Consider the following 25,739-nt stretch of genomic DNA (forward strand, 5'->3'; position numbering starts at 1 on the left):
GTAGCCGGGGAATCAGGCACGTGAATCCACCGGACTGCCCCACCCCAACCTGAGGTCAGAGCTGAGGCATAGAGGCCGGGGTAGGGGCAGAGGTGCTGAAATGCACTAGCTGGGGACTCCAGGGGGAAGGAGAGAGGAGAGACCCGAGACAAGCCTTAGGACTCGCCTCTATGACTATGACTACGCGCTGCGTCCGAACCACATGCCCACCCCGCGTTTCCCTTCGGGGACCAGACCACGCTCCCTCAGATGGCTGGGGAGGGGGCAGGCTCCCTCCGGGTGAAGGCTGGGGGAGGTACCGGGATGCCGGGTGCGCCAGAGCAGGCGGGGGATGGGTTCCGGTCTCCTGGCGCCTCGGTACCTCGCTTTGCACCGGGTAAAGAAGGGGCCACGACCGATGAAGAGCGGGTGGAGACGCAGGCAACCGCGATCCAGGGGCAGGAACCCCGCCCCCGCCCGGAAACCTCCCGGTCCCTGAGTCGTGCCCGGCTCTCCCCACCCCACCCCCGCCGCCCCTGCCGTCACTCACGGCCGCTGCCGGCTAGCTCGCGGGTGCGCTCTCCGCGCCACAGGCACCTGCTCGCTGGGCGCTGTGCGCTCACTTCTCCCTCGCGCACTGCAGACTCCCGGCGCTGCCGCCGCCACCCAGCCTAGTCTCAGGCTGGGCACAGCGTTCCGCCCTTCTCGCGGCCGGGCGCCCACCCACCCGCCATGGCCCGGGCCTGGGCCAAACAGCGGGGCAGCTGGTTGCCCAAACTGGGGTAAGGAGTTGAGGGCTGGGAGCTGCGGAGAGGACCGCGGGACGCACGGGGAGCAGGGATGAGCGGCCGTCTCGAGCGGTGGAGACTGGGAAGAAGCCAGGGAGAGTTTAGGTGGGAGGACTCCCAACTCAAGCGGGTGCGGGGTGGAGCTGTACTTCAACCAGAAAGACGGTGGTCCCTCCGAGCGACCCCCGAGGAGAGAGGGGGCACGCTCTGGGGCGGGGGCGGGGCGGGCTGTGGCAGGAGAGGGGAGGGCCGGGGCGATGCAGCGGCGGAGGCGGCTTGGCGCCTAGCCACTGACCGCCCCCTCCCTTCCCCTCCCCTCCCCCTCTCCCCGCCTCTCTCCGGCTCCGGGTCCGCCACGCCGGACCCGCTCTCCCCGCGCTGCGCTGGGTCGGACGCCAGGTCTGCGCGCCGCGGCTGAGCGCCCACTCGCCCTGCGGAAAGAGCCGCGGAGGAACCGGCGGGGGCGGCGGCGGGAGCCGAAGGAGGTGGCAGTCGGGAGCAGAACCAGAAGGAGACAGGGAGGCAGAAGCTCGCGGTTCCGTGGCGCGCACTCCCTCGGCCAGGGATGGGTCCCGGCGCGGCCCAGCCCCTGCCTGGCCCGCGGGGCAGAGACTGAACCGCGGATCCCCACAGTCCTGTGGAGGACCGGACAGAGAGAGGCACTGACCGATCACCAGCAGCCTCCCGGTGGGACCGCGTCTCCCGCACACCCCGCGCAGCGCCCCCCGCCGGAGCCGCGCCGGGCAAGCCGGCGAGGGAGCGGGGCTGATTGGCGGCCGCCGGCGGCCAGGGGAGGAGGCGCCGCGCGGGGCCATGGCAGGCTCGGAGGCGTCCTAGCCCGAGCCGGAGCCGATCCGAGCCCACGCGGCCGCCGCCTCTACGCTCCCGGGCCCCCGCCGCCACCGCGTCCTCCGCGGGAGATGGAACAGCGGAACAGGCTCGGTGCCCTCGGATACCTGCCGCCTCTGCTGCTGCATGCCCTGCTGCTCTTCGTGGCCGACGGTGAGCGCGGGAACTTTGCTGCCGCGGTGGGCTCGGGGGTCTTTGCTGGGGCCGCCACCGAGAAGAAGGAGAAAGAGAACGAACGGGGAAGCTTCGCGGTCTCCAGCAATCCCGCTGTGCAGCCCGGGCCCGGAGGGGTAGGGGGAGTCGAGCGGCGAAGGGTCGCCGCAGCAGCAGCGCCGCGCCCGAGTCGTGCCTAGACCCGCCGGGTCCCCGGCTGCGGAAAGGAGGCCTGCGGGGTGCGGGAGTTAGCGCGCCCCATTCAGGCTCTGGCGGTGCAGCCAGGCGCGGGGGAGAAGCACGAGCCGCCCCTGCCGCCCCGCCCCATCCGGAGGGAAGCAGCAGGCAGTCGGTGACCGGTCCCTGCCGCGGCCCTGCAGCCTCTTCACCGAACTTTGCTAGCCCCTCCGGCCGTGCGCCACGGAGCAGCTGCGGGGTGGGGGGCACAAGGCCAGCGAGCCAGAGACCGACCGCCTCGCTTTGGGTTGCCCCAGGCCCCCGCCCTACAGCTGGTCACGCCTCTCTCTCTCCCCACCCCCAGCTACATTCACAGAAGTCCCCAAAGATGTGACAGTACGGGAGGGAGACGACATCGAAATGCCCTGCGCATTCCGGGCCAGCGGAGCCACCTCGTATTCGCTGGAGATTCAGTGGTGGTACCTCAAGGAGCCACCCCGGGAGCTGCTGCACGAGCTGGCGCTCAGCGTGCCGGGCGCCCGGAGCAAGGTAACCCGCCGCCCACGCGATACCGGCTCGCGCCCGGGGCGGCGAGGGCTAACCCGGGGAGGGAAGCAGCCGGCTTCGCTAGCGCAGGGCGCCGCCCTGTGGTGCAGCCCATCTTCCACCTTCGCATCCCAAAGCATCTTCAAAGTCAGCAGTGGTTACCCCCAAACCTGTCAATTATTTTGACAGCATCGCTGTTCCCGCCACCTCCTGGAACTCCATTCACGCCCAGCCCCTGAAAAGCCACACCTCAGCCAGGTCGTTTGCTCGTGCTTGCTGACTGCAGCCCTCTGATGGGTGGTGGGTAGTGAAGGAAGCCCCCTTGGTCCCATCAGGCTCTCCCCGCCCTCTGCCACTTTGAGGACCCCAGGGCTCCCCGTGGCTGCGTTCCTGAGGCCAGCAGAAAACCGAGTACTGGGAAGCCGGCAGGACCTCTAGCCCTCAGGGGAACTGAGGGGCGACTTCCCTGTAGCTGAAAACAGGCCCAAGCTGCCTGTCTGCCTCAAAACCCACACTCTCTTACACACTCTAGCGTGCACGCGTGCACACACACACCTACATTATCCCAGGGTCCCACCCAGAGTTACTGTCACTGAGCCTCCTGCTGGGTACCGTCCAGACACAGGCCCCTCCCTCCAGTTATTCACGACTCTCAGTGAGCTGGGGAAGGATTTTGAGCCACGGGGCAGGGCCTAAGGATGCCCAGAGGGAAGGAGAGGGGCTTTCCTTCCCACCCTGGTGTCCATCCAGTCTCCCCAGTTCAGCCAGCAGGTGTACACCAGAGCAGCCACCCGTTGGTCAGGCACCATGCTAGCTCCAAAGCCCTCTTCCTCCTGGGAAACTCGTGGAAAGCCGGACGTCCTTTGTGCCCTCAACCCCCACCGCCCGGGCGGTTTCGGTCCTAGCCTGCCGGAGGAGGGTGCCCTTGCCTAAAGGCGGATCCGAGTTTCCCCAGTCAGAAGGCCGCGAGCCTCATGTCTCTCTCTCTCTCTCTCCTTCTTTGCATTTTAGGTAACAAATAAGGATGCAACTAAAATCAGCGTAAGTGTGGAGCCCAGCGCGGGCCGCGGGAGACCCCTTCTGGCCGCCTCGCATCCCGCAGCTCCCTCCCCTTAGCAAGCCGCGGCAGCCGCGCATGTGGGGCCGCGCAAGTAGGGCTGCGATCGCAGCCTTGCATTGGTGACTGCTTGGCTTGTCCGGGCGCCATCTGTCGCCGGTTGCAGGGTCGGGTTCTCTTTTGTGTAAATCAAGGGTCCAAGGCTTGAGTCCCCTAATTCGGCTCGGCGCTCACCTGTAAAACTCCCCTTAGTCAGGACCGCGCGCTTAGGCCCTCTCGCGCCCGCTCGCCTCCGCTCTGCGGGCATTCCTCCCAGCACCGGGAGCGCGCCCTCCCCGCGACCGTGGCGCCAGCTTCCCGCCCCCTCCGCCCCGCCCTGAGGATCCGCTCTGCGCCCTCCGCTGCAACCCTTTATCTTCCGCCTGGATTGCGGGTTTGGGTGCGAGGTGTTACAGGCTTGCGGGGGACAAGGTAGGGGGTGGTTCGTGCCAGGCTGCGAGGGGCCCGGGTCATGGGGTTGGTAACTCTGGGAGGAGATGCGCCCAAGCTTCCCAGCTGGAGCGTAGAAGGGCCTGGAGATGACGAAGCCTTCCCGTGGGCTCGGTTCAGAGATGAGGGCTCCCTGGGTGTTTGGTGAGAGTCATAGAGCAGCTCCTTCCCGAAGTCCCCACCGGGGCGCAGGGGAGAAGCACTTCGCTGGGGGGCTTCTGGAGATCCCGCGGAAAGGCAGGTTGGTAGCAGGTGGCCAGGGAGCCGGGCAGCAGCCACAGCGTTGCTTGCCTCCTTGGGAGAGCGGAGTGTTAGCTGTGAAGGGCGGGGTCCGGTGACAGGGTGGCTTTCCTTAGGACGCGATTCAGGCAGGCCTTCCTTGCGCCGGGAGGTGTGGAGGGCCGGCTGGGGCGGGACTGTGGGTTGGCGCGCGTCGCGGCGGGAAAGACGTGGGGCAGTCCAGCCTGGGGTTTCTGCGCATTCCAGAACTGGGAGTCCAGCCTGGGATTTCCTGAAGGTGCAGGAGGGAGGAAGGAGAGGTGGGCTCTGCCCTTCTGAAGGGCCAGCTACGGGAAGACAAGCAGGGTTGGTTTGTATGAGCGGGGCAGATGCAAGGTGGGCGTTTGGTTAACATGATGGGGGCGTGGGGACACAATCCAAAGAGCTGGCTGCCCGGTGTCCACGCAGAGTTGGAAGCCCTATGCCACGGAGTAGACGCGGGTGAAAGGGAAGCCAGATCGTGATGGTGGGCAAACCGGGATCCCGAAAGTGTTGGGGTGCGCGGACAAGGGGGCGCGACGGCCAGGGCGGCCAGAAGAGCAGGTTTGGGAGCTGCCCAGCCCGGCCTCTAACCCTGCTCTCTTGCAGACCGTGCGCGTCCAGGGCAATGACATCTCACACCGGCTTCGGTTGTCCGCCGTGCGACTGCAAGACGAGGGCGTGTACGAATGCCGCGTGTCGGACTACAGCGACGACGACACGCAGGAGCACAAGGCCCAGGCGCTGCTGCGCGTGCTCTCGCGCTTCGCGCCGCCCAACATGCAGGCCGCCGAGGCTGTGTCCCACATCCAGAGCAGCGGCCCGCGTCGCCATGGCCCCGCCAGCGCCGCCAACGCCAACAACGCGGGCCCCGCGGGCCGCACCACCTCCGAGCCCATCCGCGGCGACAAGAGCCCGCCGCCCGGGAGCCCTCCAGCCGCCATCGATCCCGCAGTCCCCGAGGCCGCGGCAGCGTCTGCGGCCCACACGGCCACCACCACCGTCGCGGCAGCTGCTGCTGCTGCTTCGTCAGCGTCGCCGCCATCGGGACAGGCGGTCCTGCTGCGCCAGAGGCACGGCTCGGGTAAGGGCGCGCGGAGAGGGGGCGCACGCGCGGTGATGGCTCAGTGCTGGGGCTGCGCGGGGACGACCAGAGGAACTCCGGACCCAGGACCCGCCCCCTTGACTCATTTGTATATGCATACTTCTTCCTAGTTAGATCGGGAGCGCGGTCCCCTAGGGACTTCTTCCCGGCGTTTCTCTGTCTTTACTCCTGGCCTCTGGAAGCATTTATGATGTGCATTTATGAACGGGGGAGGGGACTGCGCTGCCAGCGACCTCAGGGTACGCTGGAGGCTGTAGTGTGGGGAGGCGACCTCTTTTGGGTTTGGAGAACTGAACCCTGAGGGGTGAGCTCCGATGGTGGCAAGGGGCCAGCACTCTGCCAGCACCGATGGTGGAAATAAGCTATCCCCAGGTGGGGGCACTGGCACCTGCTGGAGAGCGGAAGGCGGTTAAAACTTGGGTTGTGTTGGCTTCTATTCTGTGTGCTCGATTGAACCGACTGTGTCCAAGGGCGTGGAGGGGCCTGGCTGTGTAACTTATGCTCTCTTCGGCTAAATGCAGGATGGCACTAGGCACCAGCTCTGCACTTTACTGCAAATCGCAGCTCCCCTCCCTTTGGCTTTGGGGTGGGGACAGTAAGGACTGAGCCCTAAGCCACTGTTAGGAAGGCACCCAGAGGGGAAGGCTTGCTTTCTTAGGGAGCTGAGAGGCTGGAAGAGGGGACTGGGAATGGGGGTGGGATGTGGGAAGGCAGGAGGAGGAGAAAGTGACGGCTTGACTACCCCCGGTAGGCACCTCTGGGGTGGTAGGAGCCACTGGCAGAGGCGGGGGTGGGGGTGGTGGGGGGTGGTTATGGAGGGTAGAAAGTCTTGTCCAATGTGCCCCTCCTCCCAAGGTATCCCCCACTCTCTCCCACTGCTCTAAGCTGGGCCTCAGAGCCCACCCCACTGCCCGACTGTGAGCAGGTTGCTCCCTCCCTCAGCCCCTCTCCTCACTTTTGTTTGATACAGAGTCCCACAGGGAGCATCTCTCCTGGCCACACAGCCCTGGGAGCCTGACTTTGGGGACAGGTGCATGTGAAACCTCCCAGATGTGATGGAAGACATTGTCACAACCCTACAATGGTAGTTCTCAAAGGGTGGTCTACCTGCAGTCTCCTGGACTACCTGCAGAATCCACGGGGGCGGGTCTTCATGTCCTTCATGTCACCATCTCATCCTGCCTCCCTAGCTAATTCTCAAGCCCTCCGACAGTTGAGCCTGTAGTCTGCCTGGCACATCAGTTCAGTTCTGTTTCTCATTCAGCTCTACCTACTGTGGCAGCCTCCTCAGTGCATCTCAGGCTATTGGCTTGATCCAAAGGCCTCATCTCTCTTGGATGCTACACAGGGCCCCACAAGACTGTCCCTCAGCCTACTGGGGAAGGTAGGGACCTGCAGAGGGCCTTCACACCCAGCTGGGAACTTTCCACCCTCTGCACTAAGATATCACTGATGCTGTGACAAATAAACCCCAAAAGGCCAGTGGCTTGACACAATTCAAATGTAATATTCCTCATTCATATCACGTCCTGCCCTGGAGTGCCCCAGGGCATGTGGTGGCTCTGTTCCATGCAGTCATTCAAGGACCCAGGCTGAGACTACCAGCCTCAGCAAGAGGCTTCCAGAGTCACTCTGGGCATGACATAGAGCCAGCAGACCAGGGAGGAGAGACAGAAGCAGCCCTTGTCACCTCACTGCCCTAAGAGAATGAAGCCCTAATGCTCTCAGGCATACATTGTGTATAATGAATCCACTTGTTTCATATGCCTTTAGGACCACTCTAAGTATGTATCGTTTTGGGGAGACTGAGAAAATAGCCACTCAAATCATTCTGGCAGCACTTAACTCTCTCAGAGAAAAGCTGGTTTGGAAAAATGGCAAGGTGTTTTTTAAGGGCCAGGTCTAGAAGTGGTAAATATTACTTCTACCCTCTTCCATCAGCCAGAACTCAGTCACATGGTCCAACACAGATGTAGTGCCTGCTGGGAAATGTAGTTCTTGGCGTGGCGGCTGCTTTCAGGCCTCATCTCTTCATAGTGCAAGGGGAGCGTGACTCCTTGAGGAATTAGCCATCTCTGTTCAGCATACAGGCAGTGCTCAGGGAGAGCGCCTATTGATTTATAGAGCCATTGGCTTAACTGATGCTGGTTGGTGAAGAGAATGTCCTTCTTCCCCTTCCCTTGGGCCCTAGCAAGGAAATGTGTGCATTACAAGCTGGGACGTACCTCTAAGGATATTCCTGGAGGATTTGAAAGGCAGAAGTCCAGATGTGGGTTGTGTCTCCACCACTTACTGGCTGTGTGATTTTAGGCAAGTGGCTTACCACCTCTGAGTCATCTGTAAAATGAACAGGATAATCTCTCTGACCTCAGAGGGAGCTTGGTATGGAAACTGCAGCACATATATGTTCATTATTATCACCCCGGTCATTAGCTGCACTAGTGGAGAGGAGGGGATGAGCAGATAAAGCTAAAAGGTTGGCAGTTGGAAGCCAGGCTATGGAGGGCCTTGAATGCCAAGTAGAACCGGCCATTGGTTAAAGACTTTGGTCAAGACCATGTGAAAGAGATCTTTGAGAGTGAACTTAGTTGTGCTCACAAAATGGTAATGAGACCAAGGTCAAGAACACACTCCTGCTTGAATCTCCCTCTTCCCCTGGCCTTCAGCCTGAGTCGCAGGCCCAGCCACAGATGACCTGACTGCCTGCCATAGCTAGTCCGATCTCCAGTCTGTGCTGGCCATGAAGGCTGAATGAGAGAGTGAAGATGCTCCAGGACATCTCATCCTGGAGAAGGTGGGCTGGACAGCAGATATGGCGGTCCTCAGGTCAGCTCGATGCTGATGGCACAGTGCCCAGCACCATCCCAGCAGATAGGGCCTTGGGCATCCACCAGCCACAGGGCCATATGTTAATGCCCATGTGGGTCACTCTGCCTTCTCTGCAGGGGCTGGTGTCCACAGCCATCCAGAAAGCACAGCTTGCCTGGCTCCCAGGGGGCCTGACAGCAGTGCTCCTGGGATAGAAGTACAGTGACCTCTGAGGTCTCCGTCACCCTCTAACCCTTGCCAGCTCCTAAACAGGCCAGGAACTGTGTAGACACATCTCAGAAAGAACCTCCAGTCTCTCTCCAAGCCTCCTTTGGGGTGGCCAGAAGGTGGGCCTTCAGCTGGGAGGTCAGAAAACCTATATCCCCCACTCTCCAGGTGAATCTCTTATGAGAGTCATTCTGCTGCAGGCACTCTGTGTCCCACTCTGGGCATGGAAAAGTGGATGGCAATACCTGTCATTCACAAACACACCCGAATAGCCTTGATGCCAAGGAGGGAGCCATGCTCAGGCTTGTGTCCTACCTCGCCCGGGTCACCCAAGGCCACCCAAGCTGTGTGCTGTCAATGTGAAGCCTGCAGACTGTGTTTTGGAGGATGGGCATTAGTAACCTTTCTGTAGGGCTGCATCACCAGCCAGTGCCCCGAGCTCGGTTGCTGGCACCAGGTCCTGCTGAGCGCCCTGAGAGGCAACAAGCCAGCCGCTTTGCTCAGAACCACAGCAGCCTGAGCTGCAGAGGGAGCTCGGGTCAGACGACCTTGGGCCTGGCCTCCCAGTCTTGCAATTCTAAGCAGCTTGATGGGGGGCGGTCCAAAAAGGACGGCTGCCTCTTGGTTAATAGTCTAGAGTGTTTGCAGAGGGTATCAACCAGGGTGCTGGCAGAGGCACATGGCACATTCAAACAGGGTCACTGGGGGGAGTGGAAAGAGCGTATGTACCAAGGTGTGGACAGGGTTAGGGCAGCCAACGAAGGATGGGTGCAGGTGCCCAGGGCTGCCATCAGTGGGAGCCATCAGCAGACCTAGCCAGGATGGGGGCTGCTGGTGGCACACAGAGAGTAAGAGGGGAGGCACAGAGCCAATCCACAGTCACCCAGCAAGGATCTCGCTCTCCTCCCGCCCTCCGTTCCCCGTCCGGGCCTCCCATTGGCCAAACCCTTCTGGAATCAGAGGGCAGAGGCACCCAGGTGGTGCAAGCTATAGAGGTCAGCCCTCAGGGGCTCACAGCAGAGTTGAGAAAGGTGGGCTGAGGACCTGGGGCACTGAAGAGACTCAGGGCCAGGCACAGTGGCTCATGTGCTGGGTGCAGTGGCTCACACCTGTAATCCCAGCACTTCAGAAGGCCGAGGCAGGTGGACCACCTGAGGACAGAAGTTTGAGACCAGCCTGACCAACGTGACGAGACCCCATCTCTACTAAAAATGCAAAAAATTAGTTGGATGTGGTGGCAGGCACCTGTAATCCCAGATACTTGGGAGACTGAGGCACGATAATGACTTGAACCCGGGAGGCGGAGGTTGAAGGGAGCCAAAATCACGCCATTGCACTCCAGCGAAACTCTGTCTCAGAAAAAGAAGGAAGGAAGGAGGGAGGGAGGGAGGGAGGGAGGGAGGGAAGGAAGGAAGGAAGGAGGGAGGGAGGGAGGGAGGGAAGGAAGGAGGGAAGGAAGGAAGGGAGGGAGGGAAAAGAGGCTCAGGACACTGGCCGTTTCAGATTGGCGACTGCAGAGGCGGTCCCAGCACATGTCCCCAGTCGCCCCCATTAAGCGATGGTTCCTGGAAGGAAGTCAGAAAAAAAAGTCCCTATTTTTTACATAAGCCACTTTGGTAATGCCAGGAAGGAGAGAGGGGGGACTTCCTCCAGCCCTCATCCATTAGCTACTGCATAGCCAGGCAAGAAAGCCCTTCCTGTGCTGCATGTGTACCCAATACAGCCAAATACATATTTGCACTAAAAGTTGATGTGCAAAAACTCATTCATTTCACGTCTCATTTGTCAAGAGACATTTTGGTATTTGTGCTTAAAAATAAACATGGACTGGATTAGCAGAGCAGAGCAGGCGCAGGAGGCCGGGCCCCATCTTAGCTGTGTTCGTAAATCTGGCTCCTAATTAATCTGAACACTGACCCATTTTTCGTGAACACTTTGTTGCTGGTTACCATTTCTAGAAAAGAGAGAGAGAGAGAGACCAAACAGAATATCTTCCAGACAAACACTTCTAAATGGAAAAGGCACCGCAGTGAAATCTAGCGTGGCCTCAAAATAATCCAGTTTGCAACCGAATGGCTGTCGTATTGGCCAGAAGTTACCCTCTGCAGGGACCTTGGGATCAGAGCGGTGGCATGTGAACCTCTAATTAGCCTCAGGGCTCTGGCTCCAAGGGAAGGCACCATGGCCCCCACAGAGAGCCGGCTGGATGTGGCAAGCTGCTGCTGGGTGCCCACACAGAGAACTGGCTCTCAATATTTCAATTAACAATGAGAGAAAGGCAGCCAAGGCCATGGGTATGACGGCTGTAGAGAGGCTGTGGCTGCTGGGAGCCGTCAAGGGGGAGCATCCTTGGATGTCGCCATGGCAACCGTAAACCATGACCGAAGTGGGCCGTGGGCAAGGTGGAGACAGTCACTACATCTCGACCCATACCCTGGTGATGATAGAGCTGAAGGAATGGCACACACATGACCCAGGAGAATCGTGATGCAGCGGAGTCACCAACAGCACCAGCAGGCCCAGGACCTGTGGGCCCTGAGCAGGCCATGGAGGCGGCCACCTGGTTTTCCCATCTCCCCGGACCCAAGAGGACCCAAAGGCTCTCGCCTTAAATGAACAATCCATTCTTCCCCCAAGCTCTGATGTGACATGAGAATTATAATTAAGAAGAAAATAAATCTGGCAAGAGATGTCCCAGAGAAGAGAAGGCGAGGCTCTCTGAGCATCCTGAAAGAGAAAATTAGAGGATTTCATAAAGGAAATGGCTGAGCCTCACAGCTGGCAAGCGATGCCTGCATCATCCCTGACAGCAGCAATCTTACACCATCATCAGCAACATGTCGTCCTCTCCCCCAGCAGCCAGTCACTGGGAGTCTGCTGGGCCCAGCCCCACGCTTGCCATGAAGGGGAACCAGAGATCGCAGCATGGACCCAAACAGAGGAGCCAGGGCACCCAGGTAATTCCAGGGCAAAGCAGTCTGTACTGTGCCAGCACTAATCCAGCTGAGGCAGTCAGAAGAGAGGCTTCCTGTATGTAGTGTGTGACTTATGACTTGAAAGAAGCACTAGGGCTGAAGTCTCCCACCTTAGGTCAGACCTGGAAAAGCTTTCAGATGCCCTTTCTCTGCTTCCGAAGGATGGAGAAGGCCACACCAAATGGAATGGCCTTTGTATAGCAGTCAGCTCACTGGGCAACCATCCTCTCAGCATCAGCAAGATCCTAAATTCAGGATAAAACAGCTGCTTTTGGATTATACTAATGATGAATAATAATATTTGCCTTTTACTAAGCACTTACTATGTGCCACGCTCTCCTCTCACCAGCTTTCCTCCTTCCTGCAGTTCTCCCTAATGCCTCCTGCCTCAGTCCATCCCCCAGAAGACACAGCGCTCTCTCTGTGCTCTTAGCCAGAGCCCAGACTCTCTCCCCAGGTGGAGTGGCAGCCCCCAAGAAAAGACCTGGGAGCCAGCCTTGTTAAATGTCACCGGGAGCTAACCCCCCAACAAGGAACTGCTCATTAAACACGCCAGGTGCATATCCTTAAAGCTCTGAATATTAAGGATTCCCCAAGCATCCGTGGGGATAAATGAGGTCAAGTGCTTTTGTAATATGATATTGATTAGTTCTGCTCTGTGTGGACAGAGCAAGGCCTTGGCTGTGGTCTAAACCCCTGAGCTTTCTGGGAGACACCAGTATGGTTTTAAGACATTTTTGCAGCACAGGAGAAAAATAAAAGCATTATCTTTTTTATTCCCCCAAGCTTTGCTGACTATCACCAGGCATCTCTTGGAAACTTGTATCCAGAGCGGTGAGAAGGTTTCACTTTGCCTTAAGTAAGGGCTGCAGGGAAGTTTGAGATGAGAAGTCAACAGGCTCAGCCCCTGTAACTCCCGATTCCTGCCTATTCCTGATGAAGGCTGACACACCTCCTTCCCCGGGCTGGTGCTTCTAGCAAAATTAGCCTGCTTGTCCGTGGCTTTGGTGCTCTCACGGAAGATGTGCTATGAATACCAAGATGGAGGATCCCGTCTGGCCTCCTGTGGGTTAGGGTGTAGCTGCTGTCAAGCAGTCAGTGGTGGAGGTGGCTGGGGGGCTGCTTACAGACAGCAGTACCCTCAGTGACCGCAAAGTATGAGCATAGCCCAGGCCCCTTCTCCTGCGTGCATCCTCCACAGGATGGCCCTTGAGAGACAGACCTTGTGCAAAGCCTGTCCTGCCAGCAATCCTGTTTCTGGAAGTTATTGGTTGTTACTGCTCTCCAGGCTGAAATATCAAAGCTACTTTGGAGAGGCTTCAGTTGGCTCTGGTTTTTGCAGTTCAAGAGGAATGTTGAGGGGTCCTGGTGTTGGCATGAAATGAGGAGTCAAAGTGGATATTTCGGAAGCTTTTCCCCACACCCACCCATCCCCCGCACCCACCTACTCTCCTGCACCCACCTACTGTCCTGCACCCATGGGCTCTGCTCCGTCCAGCTCAGAAGTAACCAGCTTGCCAGAAGGGCCGCTGAGAGGGACAGGGCACCCCCTCAGAGTCCCAGTTGAGCATCTGATGCCCGTTAGAGACTGAGGCCAGGAAAATTACTTAGGCAGGTCAGTCCTCCCTATGGCTGCCCATGCTGGTGGGAGAACCAAAGCATCACCCAGTGGAGACTGAACATGGTTCTGGAGGAAGTTACACTCACCACCACTTCCAACCATTGCATTCTTTCCTGACATTTCAAATGTTCCTCACTGTTCAGCTGGCTGGCTCACAGGTAAGCCAGGATTTGAATGCCAAGAAATTTACCACATTTCTGGGCCTTTACAGGGCTCTGGCCCTGCAAAAGTCACAGCATGTGCTTCTCACTCTTGCCCTTCATACCCTAAGAGTATTATACTTGTTTTCCAGATATACCCAACCACTTGATTGGATTCTTGAGTTCATCACTTCCCACTCCCTGTGTGCGAGTTCCGTCATCTGTTATCATTAGCACGACACTGATTCCTATGCCAGAGAGCGGTTGGCAGGATCTGGGGGATAATCCATGGAAAGATGTCAGCTTAGCACAGGGCCTGGCACCTAGAATACACTCAGTGGATGTTGGCTTTGGTAACCAGCGTTATTCATGGGAATTGTGTTAACCATCCAGGATAGCTTACTAAGCTGGACAGGGTGGTCTGATCTGAGACTTCCTTCATGAGACTGCCCTCCCTCCTGCACATGCCGTGGGTGTGATGGAGCTAATGGTGATTTTGCATTGCTATCAGGGAATACCTGAGTCTGGTCATTTATAGAGAAAAGAGGTTTATTTGGCTCACAGTTCTGCAGGCTGTATGAGCAAGGCACCAGCATCTACTTGGCTTCTGGTGATGCTTCAAGAAGCTTTAACTCAAGGTGGGGGAGTAGGTGTGTCACATGGTGAGAGAGGAAGCAAGAGAGAGAGGGAGGATGTGCCAGGCTCCTTAAACAACCAGCTCTCATGTAAACTAATAGAGTAGGAACTCACCCATTACCTCATTACCATGAGGAAGGCACCAGGCCATTCGTGGGGGAATCCACTCCCATGACCCAGTTGCCTCCCACCAGGCCCCACCTCCAACACTGGGGATCACATTACAACATAAGGTTGGAGGGGATAAACATCCAAACCATCTCAGTGATGGGGCTGATGGAGCTCAGAAACAGAAAGGGCCATCAGATTGCAAATGGCTCGGAGAGTTGCTGTTTTTGTACATTCTCTGGCTGCTCCATTTCAAGTTGCGGAAGGTAGAAAAATGGGGATGGTGCCACATCCTCATCCTAGCCTGGTTGGGGCTATTTGCCCTGAGTCAGGAGCTCCTTGGTGAACAAGGACAGCTTCATCATGGTTTCGTATGGTCCACCAGCAAATCAAACCTCCAGGTTTGCCCACATGCCCGAGGCCTGGCTGTGCTAACAGGGCTCCTGGGGAAAGCTGCTCCATGTCATGCCTGGTCATGCTCCTTTGACATATAGGCTGCTGCCAGTGGCAGGAGCATTGTGATGGGAGGGGGTAAGGCCTTTTGGGTGACAAGGAAAAGCTCAGAGGAGAGGCTAGTGTTTGCAGCACTGGACAGCTGTGTCTCCATGGGAGAAGTGGGGAGAAGGTAGAAAACTCTTTCACCATGTCATATAGCCAGAGAGCCTCCTGGGGTAGGTTTAGACTGAGAGGAGGTGCCCGGAGTCCCCGTCACTGGGGCCTTTACAGAGACAGAGTGAGAGAGAGAGGAAGAGCCGCCTGTGTCAGGGAATGCCCCACAGGGATAGGCCTTTTGGGTGACGTAACTCAGGCCAGCATTACAGGCTCAGGATGTGTACTGGTTCTTCCAATTGTGTTCCTGCATTTTGCTTTTCATATTCACGTCCACCCCAGCTTCCCTTGCTGTGGCTCACTGCGCCCAGAGATTGCCAATAAAGGTGCCACTTGGCACCCAGGCTAGTGAGATGAATGCAGGACAGAGATGCCACCTCTGGGATGTGCTGGGAGTGTGAGCAGGCTGCAGGCTGGGCCAGGAAGCCAGGACCCCTCCTGCCTGTCTCCACCCTTCACGCCATGTGAGCCTGCCTCCTGCCCAGCACAGACAGCCCACTGCAGACTCCTGCTGGAGGCCCACCCACCTGTAATCGGATAGCTCTAGAGACAGAGAGCCCTCCCTCTGCTGGCCCTGGCCTGCTGCCCATGAGCTACCCTCAGGGAGGGAGGCACAGTTTTCTTTAAGCCAGGAAAGCCCAACTGCAGTGTCAGTCCCCTTAGAGTGACTTTTATTACAACTGATTCTCGTACAAACACCGCTTGACCCAGAGGAAGAATCTTTAATAAACCAATAGAAGGGAGAGCTGACATTACAGCAGGCTCAGTCTGAGGGGGGTGGGGATTCCTGGTCTGCTGTATCTGGTCTGGCCCAGGCGAAGGGGCAGGGGGCTACCCAGAGCATCAGGCAGACCTAGCCCCTGCCCCAGGGAGGAGCTCATGGTCTAGTTATGGTGGCCATGCAGGATGGAGGATGAACTCAGGGCTCAGCTCAGGCACAAGAGAGGTGGGTTACCAGGATGGATTTGTAGTTGGGAAGAACTCAGAAAGGTGGGGCCAGGGTGGGCTGGTAGTTGGGAGAAGACTTCCTGACCCTGCAGCCAAAGAAGTTTCTTTCATTCTGAGCACCTAGATGTGCCTTGCTGCTGCCTCAGGGCTCCCAGAAGTTCCTGCCCTGTTCTGCAGTCAACACCTGGCTGAGTGCCCCATTCAGACGGATGCCCGTGGAGAGCAGGCCTGGTTCATTCTCACTGTTGTTTCCCCACTGCCCTATATTCATCACACTTTGTACTAGTTCATTCATTCATTCAATCATTCATCCAGCAAATGTCCATGGAGCATTTTTTTATGTGCAAGAATTTTTCTAGTCACCGAGGGCGCAATGTGATTAAGACTAATGAGGTCCTGAGAAAGTGACAGAGGAAGAGACAGACATTGATCAAATAGTCACATAGCAAGTGGAAATTAGCAGCCATGGCTGGTACTCTAAAGGAAAGGCCCATGGGCTATGGGAGCTAAAATAGGGAGATTTAACCCAGTCAGGGAAGGCTCACGAAGAAAGTGACATTTGAGCCATAATCAGAAAGAAAGTTATGAGTTGGCCAGGTAAAGAGAGAGGGTAGAGCTTTCCAGGAAGAGGGACTCACATATGCAAAGGTCCTGTGGCAATAAGGATCTGTGGAAATGCAAAGGCCACACAGAAGCTTACTGTGATGGGTGCAGAGAAAGCAAGATGGGGAAGCAAAGGGGAAATTAAGTCAAGAGTTAGAGTTTACTGGTCAAACAGGGTTAAACTGTAAGGCCTTTTGAAGATATCAGGAAGCTTTGGCTTTATCCTAAGGGCAGTGGGATGGGGTTTGAGTGGCTAGGACATGATGCTTTCAGAAATGGTCACTCTAGTTGCAGTGTGGAGATTGGAGAGGTGGGATGAATTTGATGGATGGGGGAGACCACTTTGGAGGCAGTGATTCAGTCAAGAGATGATGGGGCTTGGACTCATTGGATGGATGGGTTGATGGCTGTCTGGATGGGTGCTGGGGTGAATGGGTGGAAAAACAAGTAGCTGGTGGGTGAGTGGAGGGAAGGATGTGTGAAATGATGAAGGATGGGTGGGAGGAAGGATGAATAGATGGGTGGATGATGGAAGAATTAATGGATGGGTAGAAGGAAGAATGAGTGGGTGAGTGGATGAATTGGAGAATTAATAGATGGGTGGAAGGAAGGATGAATGGATGGGATAATAAATGGATGGGTAGAAGGAAAATGAGTGGATAGGTAGATGGATAGATAGAAGGGAGAACAAATGGGTGGGTAGAAGGATGATAAGTTGATGGGTAGATGGGTGGATGGATGGGTAGAAGGAAGGATGAGTGAATAGATAGAGGGGTGGATGGTGAGAGAATTATTGGATGGGTGGAAGGAAGGATAAGGGAATGGGTGAATGAGTGGGAGAATGAATGGATGAGTAGAAGGAGAATGAGTGGATGGGTAGATGGGTGGGCATATGGAAGAATGAATGGATAGATACAAGGATGACGAGTGGATGGGTAGATGGGTGGCTGGATGGGAGAATTAATGAGTAGGTAGAAGGATGGTGAGTAGATGGTAGATGGGCAAATGGATGGGAGAACAAATGGATAGGTAGAAGGATGATGAGTAGATGGTAGATGGGTGAATGGATGGGAGAATGAAAGGGTGGGCAGAAGGATGATGAGTAGATGGGTAGATGGGTGGATGGATGGGAGAATGAGTGGATGGGTAGAAGAATGATAAGTAGATGTAAAGATGGATGATTGGATGGGAGAATTAATGCATAGATACAAGGATTATGAGCAGATGGGTAGATGGGTGGATGGATGAGAGAATGAATAGGTGGGTAAGAAGAAGGATGAATTAATGTATGAATGGGTGGATGGATGGGAGAATGAATGGGTGGGTAAGAAGAAGAGTGAATCAATGTGTGAATGGGTGGATGGATGGGAGAATGAATGGATGAATAGAAGAATGATGAGTAGATGGGTAGATGGGGGTGGATGGATGGGAGAATGAATGGGTGGGTAGAAGTATGATGAGTGGATGGGTAGATGGGTGGATGGATGGGAGAATGAATAGGTGGGTAAGAAGAAGGATGAATTAATGTGTGAATGGGTGGATGGATGAGAGAATGAATGGGTGGGTAAGAAGAAGGGTGAATCAATGTGTGAATGGGTGGGTGGATGGGAGAATGAATGGATGGACAGAAGAATGATGAGTAGATGGGTAGAAAGGTGGATGGATGGGAGAATGAATGGGTGGGTAGAAGTATGATGAGTGGATAGATAGATGGGTGGATGGATGGGAAAATGAATGGTTGGGTAGAGAGATGATGAGTGGGTGGATAGATGGGTGAATGGATGGGAGATGGATGGATGGATGGATGGATGGATGGATGGATGAATGAATTGGGGATGGGTGGAAAAATAAATAGCTGATGAATGGGTGGAAAGAAGATGTGAGTGGGTGGATGGGTAAATGGAGAGTAGAAAGTAGGAGAAATGGATAAATATGTAAAACATGGATGGAAAGATGGGTAGAATTGGGATACAAGTTGAAGCTTGCAGGATGGGTGGGATTGGGATTGCAGGCATGCCTAAGGTTGGAGTTTCCCGCAACTGAACACCGCACACTCAAGTCATGTCTTCCAGGAAGGAGGCCATAGGAAAAAAGTCTCCAGGGGGTGGTAGGGCCCAGAATTCCATGCCATTCCATGCTTCTGCCTACAGTCCCTAGGCCATTGAACACAGACAGAAAGGATGGGCAGAGTGAGTGGACACAGCCAACCACAGCCTGCTTCAGCTCCCCTAACCCCTCAGCCTTCAGGGACGGGAGCAACAGACCTCCTCCCTCTGCTGGGCACTGGGTACTCTGGCAGATGCAGCCTGGCCCAGATTTGCTGATTCTTGTACATGGACAAATTAATGTAGATATGTTTTTTCAGGCATTTAAAAAATCCCATCTCCAGGTGGGCAGATAAACAACTGTATTCACATTAAAGACTAATGTAACAAAAATACACCAGGCAATAATTCATAATGCATTCTATTCTATAGCGTCATATTTTAACGCGTGACATATCCCGGGCAGCTCCTCTGTGCTAATTTCATTTAATGAGCACATGTTATAGAATTTTCAGAGCACTATCCCTGGGCAATTAAAATATGTTAACCTTTTTGGTTAAATTGTGTTTCTAAAGAAAAGTCCTCACTGTGAAACAGAAAGAAATATCCAGGTGTCACTGAGGTGGAACCCAAAGGCGGATTGTAATGGGAAAGGACTGTGGTTAGGTCCTGTGTGTGCTGGCTGGAGGGACCTACAGCCTCCTCCCCGACCTCAAGCCATGCTCCACCATCCCTGCCTTTGCCCAGCCAGGCCAAGTTCCACTGTGCAGGACAAGGAGCTGAAGCCTGGACCCATACAGTGAGCAGCCTTCCTTGAGCAGGCATTAATTGACTACCCACTATTTGCCAGACCCAGGAGATCCAAGGTACACCCTGGCTCCAAGGTTGGGAAGATTGTAGCAGGGAGGTGAGGTACCCCCAGACAACTGGGGTTTAAATGAGGCCAGTATAGGAGACTTCAAGGAGGGGCGGGCTCCACTCATTCAAAATACGGACAGATCCCCCAGCTCTGCCATCTGCATAATGGGCACACCAGCACTCCAGCATTCACAAGTCCCAGAGTTTTAGATCTTGAAGGGGCTTTTAGAGAGCCTAGGGTGAGTGATTCCCAAACTGTGCTCCTTGGAACCCCAGGAGCCCCACCCCAACTTCAACCAGAGCCATTCTGCTTCTAATGGTTTTACATATTGGGGTCCCATGCAGCCATTAGTTGAAAATAGGGTTCTACTGCTTTAAAAGATTTAAAAGCAGCTCATATAGTTCTCACGTGGGTATATATATACCAATATGTATGTACATTATATTAAATACACAAATAGTTTTCACATATATGCTACCTTCTAAAGGAAGAATTTGAAGTGGCTTATAAAACTGAATGCGGCATAATAGAATGAAGAGTTTTTAATGAACAAATTGGTATAAAAGGAAAATGAAGGTGAATTTGTGAAATGGTCTTGAGAAAAAGTTAGACAAAGACATGTGTGCTGGCAGTGTTAGGCAGCTGGAAGGTCAGGTCAAGGTCACTGTGGCAGCCCTGGGCTCCCCAGAGGGAACTTGAGACAGGTCTCTCAGCCCCACCTTGTATCTGAAGGTTAAAAATACAAGGCCACCTTTGAAGGACCTGGCCCAATGTCTGGTGCATTATGGATGGTTAGACCAGCTGGGATGTCTAAGAAAGACTTTCATTCATTCATTCATTCAACAAATATTTTATGAGCCTCTCAGGGTACGGGCAGTGTGCTGGGTGATGAGGACATATGCAGCTGAGACAGCCATGGTCTCCACTCTCTCAGGCACACCCTCTAGCAGAGAAGACAGGGGTCAGATGGTAACACACTACGGCCATCAACATGTAGCCCCGAAGAAATGGAGCTTGGCTTGCAGCCTGTAGGACAAAGAGAGCCTCCAGACTGGGTCAGGGAGGGCCTGCTGTCTGAAGGAGACCCATGGTCTGAGAAGGACAGAAATGGGTGAATGGGAGATCCCTGGGGGTCGGCAGGGTGGATTCTTGATGGCACTGGGAGGCAGGCAGGGGTGCAGGCAGAGGGGTAGCCAGGCGAGAGGAGTTAGGTCTTCAACCTGAGACAGACACTCCTGGGAACTTGGGGAGCAGGAGGAATTTGTGCTTTGCATTTGCAAAGAGCACTGTGGGTCCAGCGTGGTAGTTCACGCCTGCAATCCCAGCACTTTGGGAGGCTGAGGCAGATAGATCACCTGAGGTCAGGAGTTCAAGACCAGCCTGGACAACATGGTGAAACCCCATCTCTACTAAAAATACAAAAATTAGCTGGGCGTGGTGGCGCATGACTGTAACCCCAGCTACTAAGGAGGCTGAGGCAGGAGAATCACTTGAACCGGGGAGGCAGAGGTTGCAGTGAGCCAAAATCAGGCCATTGCACTCCAGCCTGGGCGACAAGAGTGAAACTCTATCTCAAAAAACAAAAGAAAAGAGCACTCTGTTGCTGCAAAGGACATGATTTGGCTCTTTTTTCTGGCTGCATAGTATTCCATGATATGTATGCACCACATTTTCTTTATCCAACCCGCCATTGATGGGCACCTGGGTTGGTCCCATGTCTTTGCTATTGTGAATAGTGACTGCTGTGATGAACTAACAGGTGCAGGTGTCTTTTTGGTAGAACCAACCTGCACATGTACCCCCTGATTCTAAAATAAAAGTTAAAAAAGAGAAAAGAAAAGAAAAGGGCATTCCGGGCAGCCACATTAGAGTGCTGGCGTGTCGGTGGCTGGCTTGCGGGGGGTCAGTGGATGCAGGGCGGCCTGTTGGGAGCTGCTGCCCCCGCCCAGGTGAGAGCTGATGCGGTAAAGGGGAGGGTTGGAGGGCCAGGGCAGGGTGGGTATGGGGTAATGGCAGGTTCAGGAAGTAGATGGATTCAGAGCTGTGTTGGAGTCCCCTTGTGGGGGCCTCTGGGATGAGCCAGAGAGGATGGGTGAGCTCGAGAGAGCCGGAGAGGATCAGGAAGGGAGTCTAGCAAAGGGAACAGACTGAGCAAAGGCCTGAAGGCAGGAGAGCCTGGGTGCATGCAGCCCCCAGCGTGGGAGTCCCGTTTACCTGGAGCTCAAGGCACTCAAAAGAGTGTGGAGACAGGCAAGGCAGCACTGTCCACGGGGTGAAAGGGCTTCCAGCTAGCTAAGGAACCTGGACTCATTCACAGGTACCAGGGAGTCATTGGAGATAACCTTCTACCACCTACCCACTGTGTGACCTTAGGCAAGTCACTCAAACTCTCTGGACCTCACCTATAAAAGGGGAAAGTGGCTTCTACCTCCTAAGGCCGCTGAGAGGGATAAAGGGGAAAATTCTCTTGCAGGGGCCAAGTACTGCTGGGGGCACTGAGAATTGTGTGCCTGTTAGCATCCCACAGCCTTGAAGGTTAGCAATCCAGATGGGGCAAGGGCCTCCAGGTGAGGAATGGGCCCCATGCTGAGGGAGGCAGCCTCACCGTCCCTGATGGGGAGCTCCCCGGGGCTCACTGCAGTCGGGCCCGCCAGTGGCCCCCTCTGACAGCAGCTGCCCAACCACAGAGAAAAGGCCTGCTTGCCATCCACTTTAAGTGACATCATTAAAGGGCCATTGGGGCAAGATATTATCTCAAAAGAGGTGGAAAACTGGAGAGGAGGTGGCGACAAAGTTGGCCACATTTAAAAGCCACCATGAATGTTAACATTCAGGAAAAAATATCATCCCCATTCTCCTTCCCTTGCAAGTAGCCATGGGCCGGGGTTGGGCTGAGGCATTCTTAGGGAAGGAGAGTTCGGCTCTTTGGGCTGGAGAGGTGGTGTGTGTGGCAGTGGTTAGGTGTGCAAAGGGGCCAGACTGCCTGGGTGCGAGTCCCAGTCCTGCTGTTTATCTCAGTGTGGCCTTGGTTGGGCTGCCAGATTTAGCAAATAAAAATATAGGACACCCCGTTAAATTTGAATTTCAGATAAACCACCAGTAACATCTTAACGTAAGTATGTTCCATGCAATATTTGGGACATACTTGTATGAAAAAGTATCCACTGTTTTCCTGAAATTCAAATTCAATGGAGTGTCCTGTTTTTTATCTGGCAACCCCAGGCCTGGGGTAAATCACTTCATCTCCCTGGACCTGTTTTCCCAACTATAAAATAGGGGTAAAAGTAACTCCTGCCATTACAAGGATAGAATTTAACGTAGGTCACGTACTTGCTGCAGTACCTGGCCCTAATAAGTGCTGGTAACCTTTGCCTCATTATCCTAAAGGTGCTAGGTTCTGTCTGCTTGACTGGTCTGGTCCCTGCCCTCTGCTCTCATCTGGAGGTCGTCAGTTGCAACACCAGGCGATTGCCATGTCCTGGCTGTGGGTGGGGCTGCTTGCTGGGGGCTGAGGAGAGAGGGAGGCCCTAGGCCAGCCCTCTCACGCATGGGCTTCCTCCAGGAACAGAGGTAGGACATGTGAGGAAGGCACCTATGGGGTAGTGGAAGAGAAGAAGGCAGAGGCAAGGGGCACCTAAACAAATAGCACAGACATTTGTGTCAATCCCTCTGTGTCTGGGTGCTCAGGGAGGGCTGCCTGGAGGAGGCAGCATCCGGACAAAGGAAAAGTAGGGGGCTAGTCGTTCTGCAGAGTCAGCCTGGAGATGCTTGCAGGGAACCAGAGCACATGGCTGCAGCAGGGGAGTGGCCAGAGTGAAGTGGGGGGATGGAGGATTATGGAGAAACCCCAACTGTGGCACTCAGGCAGTGGCTCTTTCTCCCGTGGGCAGAGGGCAGTCATCAAAGGTTCTGCACCACAGGGAGAGTATCCAGGTGCGTCTGAAGGACAGAGTGGGGCACGGGTGGTTACGAAGGTAGGAGAGTGCTTTAGGGGCCACTGCTGTCATTGGGCATGGTGGAGGCCTCAACTGGGGCTATGGCAGGGGAGAGAGGGCACAGTGGGGAATGGCTAAAACAGGCAGGGAACAAGCAGTCCGGCCACATTCACCCAGGAGTGCTCCGGCTCCTTCCACGGCCTGGACACGGAGGCAGCCATCTGGGCATCATCCCCAGGGGATATGACGTCACCCCCAGGAGGACAGCTTGTCTGCAAACCCAGTGCTGACTGCCCAGGGCCTGGGAGCGAGGGACAGGGCAGGAGGACAGGTGCACATCTTGTCTGCTCTCGCAGGTCTGCACCCCACACTGGACTTTTCTTTAAAATATCTCGATTTCCTTTAAAGCCCAATTGTATCAGTGACCCCTCGTTTCTGCCCCAGTTACAGTACACATTAATTTTATGGCAGAAACTGATTCTATCCGAACTCTGTTAGTGCTCAATTATTCCTCGCTGACTCGCTTTGAATAAATATCCATGAAGAGGCTTTCATAAAATGTCAACAAGGGAGGCAGCGTCCTTGCAAGGTGCCAGAGGTTCTCACCCTGCAGCGGGCTGGGCCAGTGCTGCATCCAGGGAAGAGCTGAGAGTCAGGTTCTCAACAGGGCCTGGGAGATCCCACCAGACGCTCCCAGGGTGGGACAGGCTCAGGGGCCCCATCAGGAAGCTGGGAATGTGGGAGCTAGGAGAGCCAGCCCCCAACATGAAGGAAGGGGCATGCCTGGCCACACAACTGCATAGGGACAAAGATAGGGTGCAAGCCAAGCCTCCTGGGTCCTGCACCAGGCCTGGCACATAGAATGCGAATTCAGGCACCCACGATGGGCCAGGTTGGCTGAGCAAAAGGGGCCCACTGCACAGGAGGTGGGGATGGGACTGGCAGCTCAGCCTGGGCCCAGGCTGGGGGCTAGCAGGGAGGGATGAGGGGAAGGATTTCTGCTGGGAGGAGCAGCCAGCCCCTGCCCGCCCCAGCATCCTGTAGCTTGGTGGAAAAGCAGGCCCGGGGTTGCTGGTTCTAGGGCCTTTCTAGGAAATACCTGAATCTCTGCTTTTATGTAGAAGTCTCCCAATTTGTACATGCCAGATTATAATTTACAATTTGTAAGACTCTGCGTGCACCAAACTCGACCCTTCTGCAAACCACACAGCCCTCAGGTGGACACTTGGTGCCTCCACCTTGTCCCTGGACTCTGTAGAATACAGTGTTTTGTAACCAGGAAATCAGGGAGTGGGGCAGGCAGGGAAATAGAGAAGAAGAGTGAAAGGCTAGTCTCTAGGGGAGCCCCGACGCTGCCCCCAACGCTGCCCCCCAATGTTGCCCCAGCGGACCCCTGACGCTGCCCCCAGTGCTGCCACAGCAGACCCCCGACGCTGCCCGCAATGCTGCCCCAGCAGAGCCCCGACGCTGGCCCCGGTGCTGCCCCAGGAGAACCCTGATGCTGGCCCCAAAGCTGCCCTAGGAGAACCCTGACGCTGCCCCAATGCTGTCCCAGGAGACTCCTGACGCTGCCCCAGTGCTGCCCCAGGAGACCCCTGACGCTGCCCCAATGCTGTCCCAGGAAACACCTGATGCTGGCTCCAGTGCTGCCCCAGGAGACCCCTGACACTGGCCCCAGTGCTGCCCCAGGAGAACCCTGACACTTGCCCCAATGCTGTCCCAGGAGACCCCTGACGCTGGCCCCAAGGCTGCCTCAGGAGAACCCTGATGCTGGCCCCAAGGCTGCCCCAGGAGACTCCCAGACACTGGCCCCAGTGCTGCCCCAATAGACCCCTGACACTGGCCCCAGTGCTGTCCCAGGAGACTTCTGACGCTGGCTCCAGTGCTGCCCCAGGAGAACCCTGACGCTACCCTAATGCTGCCCCAGGAGACCCCTGACACTGGCCCCAGTGCTATCCCAGGAGACCCCTGACACTGGCCCCAGTGCTATCCCAGGAGACCCCTGACACTGGCCCCAGTGCTGCCCGAGGAGACCCCTGATGCTGGCCCTAATGCTGGCCCTGACCCTGGCCTTGACATCTGGATCATATACATCTCCCCAGAGGGAAAAGGATGGGGTTTGACTGTAGCCAGGATGGCTACTAAATGCCCTCTCCTACTCTCATCCCACAAGCCCCTGCAAACCCAGAGAAACTCGTTGTACCCTGCCCCCAGGAAACTCAGAGACGGAGCCTCCTCCTTCAGCTGGGGCATGGCCTTCTGTTGCACTCCTGAGTGGGCCCCAGAGCAGGTGATGGGGAATCGGGAAGAGCAGGTCTGTTCCCAGCTGCCCCAGGCAGACAGGCCAGTGTCCCCATGGCTAAATGGATGTTCAAGTCCAGCCCATCAAGGCCATTATTGCCCCTTGGGGACAGCCCTCTTGTTTCAGGGGCCCCTATCCAGGACCCTCAGCTTGGTTCTCTACCCTTTCTAGCCAAGAAGCCCTTGTTCTGATTAAAGATCTGTTATAAGCCATGAGTGGTGGTTCTCACCTATAATCCCAACACTTTGGGAGGCCAAGGTGGGAGTATCACTTGAGGCCAGGAGTTTAAGAGCAGCCTGGGCAACATAGCAAGACTCCATTGTTACCAAAAAAAATTTCAAATTAGCTGGGCATGGTGGCATGTGCCTGTAGTCCCAGCTACTCAAGAGGCTCACTTGAGACAGGAGGATCACTTGAGCCTGGGAGTTAGAGGCTGCAGTGAGCTATGATTGCACTACTGTACTGCCGCCTGGGTGACAGAATGAGACCCTGTCAATCATCAGTCAATCAATCAATGTGCT

At 55.6% G+C, this 25,739-nt stretch overlaps 1 protein-coding gene across 3 annotated transcripts in view; it reads left to right on the plus strand.

Annotated features, from left to right (window-relative positions):
• Positions 1 to 468: 468 nt before the first annotated feature.
• Positions 469 to 25,739, plus strand: part of VSTM2B (V-set and transmembrane domain containing 2B) — a 39,763-nt gene continuing 14,492 nt past the window's right edge. Inside the window, exons 1-5 of one of the 3 annotated variants that reach the window (XM_033225566.1) lie at positions 469 to 761; positions 1,167 to 1,769; positions 2,311 to 2,495; positions 3,504 to 3,533; positions 4,906 to 5,380. In XM_033225566.1, the coding sequence (XP_033081457.1) occupies positions 1,688 to 1,769; positions 2,311 to 2,495; positions 3,504 to 3,533; positions 4,906 to 5,380 (772 nt within the window). In that variant the 5' untranslated portion in view covers positions 469 to 761; positions 1,167 to 1,687. Of the gene's footprint in view, positions 762 to 1,106; positions 1,770 to 2,310; positions 2,496 to 3,503; positions 3,534 to 4,905; positions 5,381 to 25,739 lie in introns of those variants that run through there. The other 2 variants (XM_033225564.1, XM_033225565.1) reach the window with 2 other exon arrangements.

Source organism: Trachypithecus francoisi, unplaced genomic scaffold (assembly GCF_009764315.1).
Source record: "Trachypithecus francoisi isolate TF-2019V2 unplaced genomic scaffold, Tfra_2.0 Lachesis_group12, whole genome shotgun sequence".
Lineage (NCBI taxonomy): Eukaryota > Metazoa > Chordata > Mammalia > Primates > Cercopithecidae > Trachypithecus > Trachypithecus francoisi.